The sequence below is a fragment of the Typha latifolia genome, chromosome 8, assembly GCF_019914945.1.
Source record: "Typha latifolia isolate L0001 chromosome 8, TyphaL0001v2, whole genome shotgun sequence".
In the NCBI taxonomy this organism is placed as follows: domain Eukaryota; kingdom Viridiplantae; phylum Streptophyta; class Magnoliopsida; order Poales; family Typhaceae; genus Typha; species Typha latifolia.
In genome coordinates, this window is record NC_133093.1 from 12876526 (window position 1) to 12889156 (window position 12631).

At 39.3% G+C, this 12631-nt stretch overlaps 2 protein-coding genes across 3 annotated transcripts; one reads left to right on the forward strand and one right to left on the reverse strand.

The window, feature by feature from the left end:
• Positions 1–350: 350 nt before the first annotated feature.
• LOC140794504 (probable ADP-ribosylation factor GTPase-activating protein AGD8) lies at positions 351–4252 on the reverse strand. 2 transcript variants are annotated; one of them, XM_073146586.1, is made up of 7 exons: positions 3997–4252; positions 3727–3845; positions 2472–2907; positions 1963–2223; positions 1643–1765; positions 1051–1152; positions 351–769 (listed from the first exon to the last, which is right to left on the reverse strand). In XM_073146586.1, exons 1-7 carry the CDS (start codon positions 4063–4065, stop codon positions 662–664), a joined length of 1218 nt encoding a protein of 405 aa, XP_073002687.1. In that variant the 5' UTR covers positions 4066–4252; the 3' UTR covers positions 351–661. The 2 variants fall into 2 exon arrangements, with proteins under 2 accessions (XP_073002687.1, XP_073002686.1); XM_073146585.1 differs by having other exon boundaries at positions 2472–2873; positions 3997–4224.
• Positions 4253–9822: 5570 nt separating this feature from the next.
• On the forward strand, positions 9823–12494 carry LOC140794268 (transcription factor MYC2-like). The gene has a single exon (XM_073146223.1). The coding sequence runs from the start codon at positions 10283–10285 to the stop codon at positions 12200–12202; it is 1920 nt and encodes a 639-aa protein (XP_073002324.1). The 5' UTR covers positions 9823–10282; the 3' UTR covers positions 12203–12494.
• The last annotated feature ends 137 nt before the right edge of the window (positions 12495–12631 follow it).

A 12631-nucleotide genomic window follows, 5' to 3' on the forward strand; every position in this document is an offset into this window, starting at 1 on the left:
TAAAAGCATAGTGTAGAGAAGAAGAGATAATTTTGATGGCAGGTGACGTTGTCGCGTAGGGTTATCTTTGTGCATGTGGGTAGGTCAGCTTTCTTTGTCGGCCCACTTTATGTATACGGAGAAGATTTTGCATGTAATTATCGCCGGTATGAATTCGACCGTCTCTGCTTCATCTTGTCAACTTCTACTTCTACCAGGAAGACTTTTGGCGTCATATTAGATAATGAATGATAGTTTAGTAGATTCTGACGGTTTAAGACTAATGAAAAGAAAATACGAGACGTTGCCGTCATAACAAGATTGTCAACAAGGATATCACATCAAAACAACCAGCACTACAATTCATCTAATTTGAACTTCAAACGAGTGATTTACTAAAAAGAAAACAACAGCATCCGCATTCACTGAGACCGTATGAATACGAGGGTGAGTAGTGACAAAATTACTTCCCTAAACATCGATATGCTTACAGAGAGGTTGGTCACGCATGGTAACTGGAAAAGTTTTAATGTGCATCTCTAAAAGGCAAAAAAGAAAGAGAAAGGAAAAAAATTTAATTTGACATTGTGCTCTAGCAACTTTTGATTATGCCTGACATAAATCATGTATTATAAAAGGAGGACGACCTCCGAAATTATATATAAAAGCTTATGCACCACTCTCAGAGTATTCTGTCCTGGAGATCATTAATGAGACTGGAAGCTAATGATGTCAGCCTTTTCCCGGTCTCCCCTGCTATGTTCTTGAGGGAAGATAAATCCTGTGACGCCTGCAGCAAAAATTTAGACAATAAGGCAAATTCTTAGAGAAACCTCGTGAGAACCTTAAAAGCAAAAACTGAAAGTATGTGGTACCTACACGTTTATCTACAAATTTTTAGACTAATATTTATTGAGAAAATGATATTTCGGAGCTATTAAGAGATGCAGATAAATAAGGACTAATAGAGATTATCTACCCATCCGAAATCACAACTTCATTCTGCAATCTCTATCAGTGAAATATCCGACCGACCAGCGGTTATATAATTAATGGTACAAAAGGGATTACCTGGAAGGAGATTCGATTGATAAGGTCAGCAGCCCCCAGATCAAGATTGGAATCATCTATATCATGACCAAAGAGATCTGCACTTGAAATGGATGTTGAACCCTAGGGAAGGCAATGAAGTCAAGTTAAACAGCCAAACATTTAGCGGTTGACAGACCTGATTATAACACAAGACTCAAAAAGGTACAATCTAAAGAGACCAAAATCCCGAGTCTCAGCAGATTGATGCCAACCTAGGTATCATGATAGTAAATAGAATGTCAGAGCAGGGACCTTCACAGATGACAAAGAATTGCATCATACTCACAAAAACTTAATAATAATAATAATAATAATAATAATAACAATTTATTATTGTTATTATTATTATTAAGTCGTGTCAAATCTGGATCCACAGAAATGCTCTTTGACTTTAGGACAATTAACCAGAAAGAACTATTTATTTTGTCTACTCTTAGGACCAAATCAGTCACACTTCCAGCCCAGGACGAAATGAAAACTGGATTTATATGTTGCCTTTGTCTTGTGATAGAATGTCTTCGTTATTTAGTTCATTTAGACAATGACTCATGCCATTAGAAACATTACATACCGTGAACTTCTGAAGGGAAATTTGAGCCTCATTATCAGCCTTGTTCTGATCACCAAAAAACTGAGCCGATGAAATTGACTTTGCATTTGAGAATTTCTCTCTTGCTTCATTGGTTTCCTGGATCTGAAGAACATCATGGAAATAGTTAGAAATTAACATTACCTGAGAAATCAATAGATAACTGATAACAGATTACATACACAAGCTGTACAACAGCCAACACACATGCACACGCACACTCGCCACACAATCTTCATGACCAGACGACATTCAAAGTTTATTCTCTCAGTATATATTTATAATAAGAATCTAAGTTTTACCTGAACTATAGAAGAAGCGGAGCTTGACTTTTTCTGGAATCCACTGTCCATTCCAAACTCAGCAAAGAAGTTTGAAGATTTTGGTGGCGCAATGTGGCCAATAACCTGGCTTCCCCCAGAGCTGGTCTCAGTTGATGTTATATTTTCCACGTATTCAAAACGAGAAGGAAATGATTGGCCCGACATTGTCATGGTACTAGGCAAGGATGTTAGAGCAGGTGTTGGTTCTTCGGGCTTTTGGTCATATAAGCTTTCACTTGGCTGCAAACAGAAAATAAAATTAATAAGGTGCTTCTTCATAATGCTCAGACAAGTTGATTCAAAGTCCCAGATTCCAAAAAGAAATTAAATAGTAGAGTGGGTGGTTACACAGTTATGTTGCCCATGTATAATTCTAGACACCACAACTAAACTACATTAAAAAAATAAGAGATTATTGAAAATAGAAGTTCTAATTCAGAAACAATATTTTGTTTTTCTTAGAACAGTGAGGATGAGAAACAACTAACCTTCGTAGTTAACTTCCGGACACCAAGTCCGGTCTTGCTTCCAGTCTTCTTTGCACCTAGAGGTTTCTTGACAGAACTGATAATATTTGAATGAATGGGAGCTTTAGGTGAGCGGGTAATCTCAGGTTCACGCTCCTCGTTTACACTTTCTTTTGGCGTTTCTGAAAGCTTAATATCAAGAATGCTACGGATTGCATCTGGTTCCTGAGACACTGCAACAGGTGAGGGCGGTAAATTAGTATCTTCTGCAGAACTCTTAGCAACCTCCTTGGATAGCATCTGTCGGTATAAATCAGCAGCTCTTGATGTATATTTTGCCTCTATTTTGCCACCATCTGTCCAACCATGCTGCTTAAAGAAAACCTGTGCACGATTATTGCCTCCAAAAGCCATCATCTTTAACTGCTCCAGGGTCCATGAGTCTAGGTTAGTTGACCTAGATATGACGGGAAATAATTTTAAAACAGAGAGAGTATATTACCCTAATCTACGTAAGATTCATTAAGTGTACAACTATTTCTATGTGATGCCATTAACCTGATAGAACACATGAAAAAGGAAAATTTCAAGAAGCAAATACAGTATAAATGACGAAATAAGTAAACATTGTCATGCAGACAAAGCTGGATACAGCAAACCTTGAATTAAATCGAATCAGCCATAATGTATTATAGGAATATAGCTAAATGAATCCGACATAGCTGCTCAAGTTTCCTATTCCATTCCTTATTTTCTTCTCCCATTCATCAGCACCAACAATGTTTACAATAGGATCATATCATAATGACCCTACGCTGAGACAACAATGGCAAAAGCATGCCCTTTACAGTGAACTGCATGATTTCTCATAACACTCAGCAGTGAGCACATAGTGCATTGCCTTAAAGTTAAGTGTGTACTATGTAGTTAATCAACTGCAAATCTTGACATTCAAATATTTATAAAACCTAAGTCAGCTGAAATGGAAGCTGGTTGGCAGCCAATCTGCATTCATTCATAATCCTATACTCCCTACGGTTGTCTTTTTTATCGTGATCTCGCTTCATGGCATATGATTTGCATGATAAGGGATAACAATTTTAAAATTTTGTTTCCAAATGGAAAAGAAAATAAACATTTCAAGTTCATCGATTCAGATATTTACTCTTAATAATCGTACAATCACTGCACATCAGTCGCACCTTTTACATGCATCGCAACTATCATACCCAACAAAACCTAGAAACAGCATACCAATGGAAAAGGTTTCAGGTACCTCACGAAGCTGATATGCACGCCGAGGCTCCGGTGAACGGCGGAGCAATCGATGCAAAGAAATATCCCGTACGTCACCGACGCCCACGTCGGGTTCTTGGAGTTACAATCGAAGCATGTCTGAGGAAAAAAAAAAACACAAAAGGGAACCAAGAAAAGAGGCCAAATCAATATCCACAACCCAAATCGATCAGATTTAGGGATCCCCCCAACAGTGGATCCGCTATCACACGGGAAAGATCGAGTGCAATAAAACCCTAATAGAGCTTACCTTGTTCTCCGATTTGGCCTTGAGCTTCCGGAAGACGACGTTCTTGTCGCTGAAGCTATCGAAAGCCATGGCGGTGGAGATCAGAGGAGAGGAGAACGGGGCAAGGGAAGGTCTCTTGCTCTCTCTCTCTATCTCTCTATATAGAAATTTGAGGAAGAGGAGAGAGAGATGAAGACGATGAATTGGGGTTCTCGGTTCCTTTCCAAATTCGCAAAGCCACGAGTCGTCGGAGGGAAGCGGCTCGTGAGATCGTGGCGAGAAAAGTAAAGTGGTTTTTTAGCGCCTTTTGCAATTTAATTACGTTTATTTTTCTAATTTAGTTTTTATATTTTTTAATATAATTAAGTACACATTATATATATATATATAGTGCAATTCCACGTCCAAATAATATAAAACTACCTCAAGATCTACAACTTTAGTATTTATCACTTCTCCATATTCAGAACAAAACTAATGAGAGAAGATTCAGAATCTATCTGAAGCAAAACGAAGGGTTAATCTGAGAAGATAAAAAATATTGTTTTAGTTTGTTTGTTATAATTTTAACTTAGTTGTCTGGTCCTACAGTGAGCTACCATAAATATGTGGAGGAAAGTCTAATTGGACATTAATTTGATAATTGAAAACGGCATTATGCATTTTATCTATTTCTCTTCTCCCTCTAATCATTTGCCCTTTTTTCACCTCTTTCTTTCTATTGCCCAAGTTTTGATCGACTTTTCATCTAACTCCTAATCTCCCATCTTCTACGACAACTTATACCCTTTCACAGCAAAGAATTAACCTAGCATCAATCTAGTCGTTGACGAGCTAACAAGCTAGGATTTATTTGATCTTTAGCTGCTGTTCGATCAATATCTCAAGATCTATACATCACAGCATATTCAACATTCATAAATATCCAATGGTTAAATTATCCGCAACTTCTTTTAAAAGTCACATCCCTAATCTTATCTAGAATAGTTTCGGATAGGATCAAGCCACTTCGTAACAATAAGATACATCACTAGTATTTAATATTATAAATAAAAAGATCAAGATCAAAGATCAAATAGAATTATAATGCAAAACCGGTGCAGAAGTAATGGGTATGCAGAGTTTGATTAAAATTTTTAATTTCTAATAATAAATCCTAAATATTTATTAAGAGTATAAATTGTGTACATTCTAATATAATAAAATACATATTTATATATTTAATCATATACTAAATTAAAAACTAAATGTAATTAAATTGTACAAGGTAATATATTTCTTTTAACGCAAAATACTATTTGTAAGTTTTTTATAAAAAAGCACTGATTTTTTTTTTAAAACGAAAGGCTTGTTTGATTTGAAACTAAACTACCGATTAGTCAGTCTTATTTTTTATTATTTATTTTTTTAAAGTAAATTTAATTAGTTATAAAAAAATATAAAAAAAATTAGTTACTGTTAGGAATCTCTGAAGCAGTTTAAGGAGCCCCTAAGACTCAAAGCAAATGAGGCGAAAGTGTTTTTCTCTGTTCACAAGTGAGCCGCTAAAAATTTATATATTACTTTCCATTACATGGCATGAGTTATATCTAACAATATGCAGCAGCAACCTACGTTAAGATATAACCTTGGATACAAATGGAATTCCCACAGTTCCATATCATATTCATACAAATTGAAACATTTGTAACGTGAAACGCCAAAAGTTCCACTTTAAGATATATATATATATATATATATATATTTGTTGTTTATTATTTTCTATTGCAACAAGTTTATAATTTTGGCCCAACTAAGGCCTCAGTCCGTCCATTGGGTCCTTCCTAGTTGGGCTTGCATTTGAGTGGATTTAGGCCCAGCCCAAAAGGATCTACCCATGCATAGGTCGAATTAAATTGGGGATATTAGTGCGTTAAACTTATATGATCAAATTAACTAGGGGCTAGGGGTTTAATTCTAGTGCGAAACTTCACAAGTGAGAAATATAGCCCATCTATATTAGCCTTGTGGTTAATATGCTTCTTTTTTTCTTAATCCCCTTTTAAACATACCATTAACGTACATAAATATATCGTTAGGTGGAACCAATAAATCCAGAACATCCCATGGAAGATCTAAGACTTATTCGCTGTTAACCAATCAACATGCACCGCCCAAAAACCACTATAATTTGGATCTATGTCTTAAGTCTCAGTAGATTTTGTCCAGTGGAGACATCCTTGCAGAGGAATACAACGCTAGCCTTTTGTTACTATTTATGGATTCGGATTCCGATATTTTTGTTCACTATATTAGGACTTTTCTTTTTACCGGTCTACTATAACTTCTAAAATATATTACAAAATGTTTATTTTTTATCGCATAAAAAAATTTATAATTTTTTTTTAAAAATTAGTCACTCTCTCGTTATTTAGAATAATAAAATATTTTCATAAAAGATTAAGTTATATTATTATATACTCTTAGAAAAAATAATTCATTTTCTTGCTGACAGAGTTTTATAATCGAATACTATTGGTGCTCTTGATTGTCACGTGGAGAATTAGTGCCCCCACCACCAATTTATTCCATTACTACTTTCGAGATTTTAATAGCAAAATGGAGATTAAAATGCCAGAAAAGAGGAACACATGCAATAGGTAGTCCATTATAATTGTCTTGTAGCTAATTTATTATAAGCATAATGTCTAGTAATAAAATATTGTAGCTCGACAAATATAATAATAATAAATACAGATATTAGATGGTTTGTACAATAACTAATGTATAGAAGAAAGAAAATTAATAATGTAACAAAACGAAGGAGAGAAAATATAAACAGATAAAAATTTAACGCCATGTGTGGATTCAATGTATCGAATTGCTATAGGGGAAATCGTACAACAACAAACAGTAAAAAAGATTACTATAATTTAATTTAAGTAGAAATTATCACAAGACGGTTAATAAAATTATTATCAAACACATACCTTAATTAAGCTTGTAGTTTAATCTAAATAATCTTAATGTAAAGTGAACAGTGTTTATGTTTTGTGTGGGGGTTTTTATTTTTTATAATGTCCGTGTGAACGCAACTGAGTGGTCCTCTCCACGTGACACCCAATGATTGGTTAAAATCGCTGTCGTATGTACAAAGAGGACCATCCGAGCAGCGACGAAGAGTCCCCATCTCACCACGTGGTTTCCCCGGTATGGCGTGGCGAAGATGTACGGATGCCACAGCGAACCAACAGAAATGGCTAAATAAGGCCAAGCGTTACGCGCCACGTGTATATATGGCTCGTCAGAATTATTGTGGTACAGCTAATTCAGCAGCATCCCGACAGCATCGCCACGTGGCCACGTTGGCCGCAAGTTAAATTTCTTTTTTTATTATTAAAGAAAAAAAAAGGAGTAAAAAATATATTCGTGGTTCACATGCATCATCTGCTTTCCAAGCCCAACCACTGCACGTTTTGATTTTCTCTCCTACTCGATCATAAATGCAAGTCACGGATTATTTATTAAATATTACGCCTTGGGTATCTCAAGTTGCACTTTAAATACTATACACTTATAATAAATTATCACATATATCTACATATATATATATATATATATACACGAACGCATGTGGATGTACCTGATCGATGAATTAAATTCTTACAAAGTTAAATTGAACCTATTTATGGCTCGTACTTACTATTCTACTATTGGATGCATCTGACAAACTAACCATCACATCTCTCTATTCGATCCACCTAATTTGAATAGGCCTTTTACATCAGCGTCACAGTACTATTCGCGGTGACAATTTGATTTTAAAGGTAAGAAAATATTTAATTCAAAATAATTAAATAAATTATAAAATATAAAATTATATATAGTCATGTTTAATGTTTGATACTAGTTTCTTAAGATTAGCACGTCCAAAACAAATTAGTTATTCGAATGTCTTATCAAACTTGAATACAAACAAAATATTAAAATCAAATTTAGTGGGAAAATAATGCAAAGGGGACCAACCCAATATGTCAAAAAGTAATTTTAGGCTCTATCAGCGTGCAAATTAAATCTAATCTGACAATGCATATGTGTGATTAATTTGTTTATTATTTTTTGTCCACAAAATAGTTATTCCTTTTGGGGCCCATAATTTATAAAAAAATTAGCACTTATATACTAAACTAGTATTTATTAAATATCCAATATGATATTAAACTTATTTTTTTTTATTTTTCTATTACGATAATATCTACTTTAGAGCTAATTTTTATAGATTTTAATAAGTAAATATATAATAATAAAATATTCTTTAAACTAAATTAATTTCATCGCTAATATTATATGGACCCCATTTATAACTTAGCTCAAAGCTAATAAAATAATTATGTTAAATACATAATATTTTCAACACAACTAACTCTAGCAGAATTTGTAGATACCATCTCCGTAACTAAAAAGTTATGGAATCTACTAATCTAAAATAATTATTGTGGTTTAAAATTATTTAGTGATTGGCTGGGCTAGACGATGCTTTGGCTATTTATCAAATATATATATATATATACATCAAAATTGTCACCACTTATAGGTGTAGAGGTAGTTTAATCTAGTTACTTTTCACGGTCAAGTTTGTTCATCAGAAGCTACAAGCAATCTAAACAAATGGGATTTAAAAATGTCAAGGTAAACGTTGGCTCACTCGAATGATATTAATTTATGGTGCTGTATATAGGGGGTGGGAGTGGGACCTGATACATCTCCCCTGGCTGGGGATAAGGACTAACACGTTCTCCACGTGGAATTCTAGATGACTTTTGTTTTAAAATATAAAATAAATAAAACTATGATAAAAGCGTCTGCTCTTATTCGATCCTTTCAGCTGCGAATCAGATCGCCTCCAATAATTAAAGAGGAAATGTATACGTCCATCAGATAGAAGCCTTTGGTTACCACCTGCTCTATTTATGTGATTACTATGCTTAATTAATTGCTCTGATGCCATTGTAGCTTATTGAATAATTGAAATTTAGTTTGCCTATGTCTATCCAAAGCTCAATCTTACAAGTAAAACTATGCAATCATGCTCAGGTCAGGGATTTTCTCTTTTCTGATATTAGAATTTAGGGCTCACTTGTTTATTAGATGTCTTTATGTAACAAAATATGTGATATATTTGCTTAGTTTTTTGGGTACAAAGAGAAGCAAGAATATGTTCTTTGATAGGAACCGTGTTAAAAAAAAAAAAAACATGATTATATTGTGCTGTAGTTTTTATTTTACTGTATTATATATATATATATATATATATATATATATATATATATATTGTACAATGGGAAGTAACACGGTGGGTGTGACTCGGACCAGACCAGACCTGACCGAGACCGAGTGAGAAATTATGCGAGGTAGTTAGTGTTCATGCACCGAATAATTAAAAAGTAAATCCCCTCCGTAATTAAAGATTAACGAGTGGCTCACGTCAACGTGACAACCTTCTCAATCTCCTTTTGTTGTTTTCTTTTTTAAACAAACAAACAAACAATAAATAAATAAATAAAATTTAACGAAGCCATCGTTACTGTAAGGGCGCATCTATGATTGTTGATGGCACCCAAGGAGAAAAAAAGGAGGCGTATAACTTTATCACATGCTAAAGCAGCTTGCTGCACGTGACGACGAGAAAATAAAAATAAAAACGTTGTTTTCGTTCCGACACCAGCGAGCAAAACGTGCTGGCCTTTGAAATTTCCACGGAACCATCATCGCCCATTAGATTAATATGTCCTATACCTCCGCTATACTCCAAAACTAGGCCTCAATATTTTTAAATCGATCCCTTCTCTATTCTTCTCTCTCCTTTGTTTTTTTTAATCGCGCATCGCGCCGAGACCCCGGCGGCCGTGATGGACGGCTGATATTAACAGTGGCTCGATCCGAACAGTGCGAGCTTATCTCCTGAGTCGCACGTGGGCCAACGCGGGGTCAAACAAGCCGGCCGTGGCCTCTCGAATAGGGTCACGTGGTGGCTACTACTACTAGTGGCTTTTTGGTAAATTGAATACTTCCGCAGTAAAAGGTTGAAAGGTTAAAAGATGAAAAAAAACCAAACTTAGGCTAAATGAAGTCTAAATTACGCATCCGGGCTAAATGAAATGTGAAAGGGACCTCCCACGGTGGTAGCTCTAAAGAATTCAGCAAAGGCCACACCTTCCATTCCACCCTCACCTCGTCCTCCTCCCCCCCTCTCTCTATCTCTCTCCTTTCCTACCCCCTTCCTCGCCAAAACCATAGGTTTTGGGGCGAGGCCGTGACCTGAAGGTGGATGATGAATCTTTGGACTGACGACAACGCCTCCATGATGGAGGCTTTCATGGCGACCACCGACCTCCAGGGCTTCCCATGGGCGTCCTCGTCGGCGGTGGCGACGCCGCCGATGGCTGGTCAGGTGGCCACACCGGCTCCTTACTTTAACCAGGAAACGCTGCAGCAGAGGCTTCAGACGCTGATCGAAGGAGCTCGCGAGAGCTGGACGTACGCGATCTTCTGGCAGTCGTCGGTGGATGTGGCGACCGGGGCGTCGCTCCTCGGATGGGGGGATGGATACTATAAAGGGTGTGAGGAGGACAAGCGGAAGCAGCGGGCGGCAACGTCGGCTGCGGATCAGGAGCACCGGAAGAAGGTGCTCCGCGAGCTCAACTCGCTCATCTCCGGCGGCGGTGGAGTCGACGACGCGGTGGAGGAGGAGGTGACCGACACCGAGTGGTTCTTCCTCGTGTCCATGACGCAATCCTTCATCAACGGAACGGGCCTCCCCGGCCAGGCCTTCTTCGCCGGCGCGCCCACGTGGATCACCGGCGGCGATCGGCTCTCCATGGCACAGTGCGAGCGGGCACGCCAGGCCCAGGCGTTCGGTCTCCAGACCATGGTGTGCGTCCCTGTCGGGAGCGGCGTGCTCGAGCTCGGATCCACCGTGCTCATCTTCCACAGCTCCGAGATTATGAGCAAGGTCCGCATCCTCTTCGACTTCAACTCCGTCGAGGTCCCTGCTGGAGTTGGATCTTGGATCGCCGCGGCTTCAGCGGCTACACCGCCGCCTCCGGCGTCCACGGCCGATCAAGGCGAGACAGATCCGTCCATGCTCTGGCTCTCAGATCCGTCGGTGATCGAGATTAAGGATCCGCCCACTGCGGAGATCTCCGTCTCGAAGCCCCAGATCCAAATCGACAGCAACCCCAGCTCGAGCACCCTCACAGAAAACCCTAGCTCCTCGATCCAGATCCACCAAACTCACCACCACCACCATCAACAGCATCAACAACAGAAGCAAAGCCCCCAATCTTTCTTATTCTCCTCCGAATTCCAATCCAACTCCTCTACCCCTCTTCAATCATTCAAGCCAGAGTCCGGCGAGATCCTAAACTTCTCGCACCACACCATCGGCGCCTCCGCAGCCGACGACGCTAAGAAATCCAAGCGCACTACATCCCGAGGCAGCAACAACGACGAAGGCATGCTCTCCTTCTCCTCCGCTCCCGCCGCCCGCCCTTCCACCTCCCCGTGCCCAGTCAAGTCCGCTTCCTACCACTCGGATCTCGAGGCATCCGGCGTGCGCGAGGTCGAGAGCAGCCGAGTAGTTGAGCCCGAGCCGGAGAAGCGCCCCAAGAAGCGCGGGCGCAAGCCGGCCAACGGCCGCGAGGAGCCGCTCAACCACGTGGAAGCCGAGCGGCAACGGCGGGAGAAGCTCAACCAGCGATTCTACGCCCTCCGCGCAGTTGTCCCCAACGTCTCGAAGATGGACAAGGCCTCCCTCCTCGGCGACGCTATCTCCTACATCAACGAGCTCCGCGGCAAGCTCCAAACCCTAGAATCCGACAAGGAATCGCTCCAATCCCAGGTCGACGTCCTCAAGAGGGCCCCAGCCCGTCCATCCCCGCCGTCCGATCAGGATTTCAAGATGATGAACGGCGGCGGTCCGAGGTGCCTCGGAGTAGAAATCGAGGTAAAGATACTCGGGCTCGAGGCCATGATCCGCCTCCAGTGCCACAAAAAGAACCACCCCGCTGCGCGCTTGATGGCGGCGCTTAAAGACCTTGACTTGGACGTGTACTACGCGAGCGTCTCGGTGGTGAAGGATCTGATGATCCAGCAGGCGACGGTTAAGATGTCGAGCCGCGTGTACACGCAGGACCAACTCACCGCCGCGCTGTACTCCCGCGTGGCCGAGCCGCCGAACGGGAGGTAACCCCGCCTTCCATATTCGATCGGTTCTCACTCAATTCGTATCGGAGGGAAGAGTTCTTTTTTTTTTGTTCTTTTTCCTAATCTTATGCGTCCGCGGATTATAAATCGGTGTCGTGTTTATAAATTATAAGATAAATGCAGGAGGTAAGTGCTGCTTCAGCTGTGTTGTAGTTTGTACACTAGGACTGGAACGTGGTGTCTTCTCTGTTGTAATGGAGAGTGCTTAGTTAATTTCGTCTGTAAATTCTTATAGATAGTTTAAGATATCCAATGCTTAGTCTAATCCTCCTCAATGCTAGAGAAATTTGATTATTAGAGTGTGTGTGTGTGTTCACGTGTTACTTCACTAGTAATGAACATTACCTTGCACTCTTGTGGAAAGATAACTTCGCTGTTGTTGTTTGGTGTTTGCTTAAAGTTGCTAAGTTAG

What these genes read in the sequence shown, in the direction of transcription:
- LOC140794504 (XM_073146586.1), bottom strand. Translation starts at nt 4,065, where the DNA reads ATGGCTTTCGATAGCTTCAGCGACAAGAACGTCGTCTTCCGGAAGCTC. An exon ending in CCGCTTCTTCTATAGTTCAG is followed by an intron (nt 1,766 to 1,962) that starts GTAAAACTTAGA and finishes GATGTTCTTCAG; the next exon opens with ATCCAGGAAACCAATGAAGC. An exon ending in TCAATCGAATCTCCTTCCAG is followed by an intron (nt 770 to 1,050) that starts GTAATCCCTTTT and finishes TTTTTGCTGCAG; the next exon opens with GCGTCACAGGATTTATCTTC.
- LOC140794268 (XM_073146223.1), top strand. Translation starts at nt 10,283, where the DNA reads ATGATGAATCTTTGGACTGACGACAACGCCTCCATGATGGAGGCTTTC.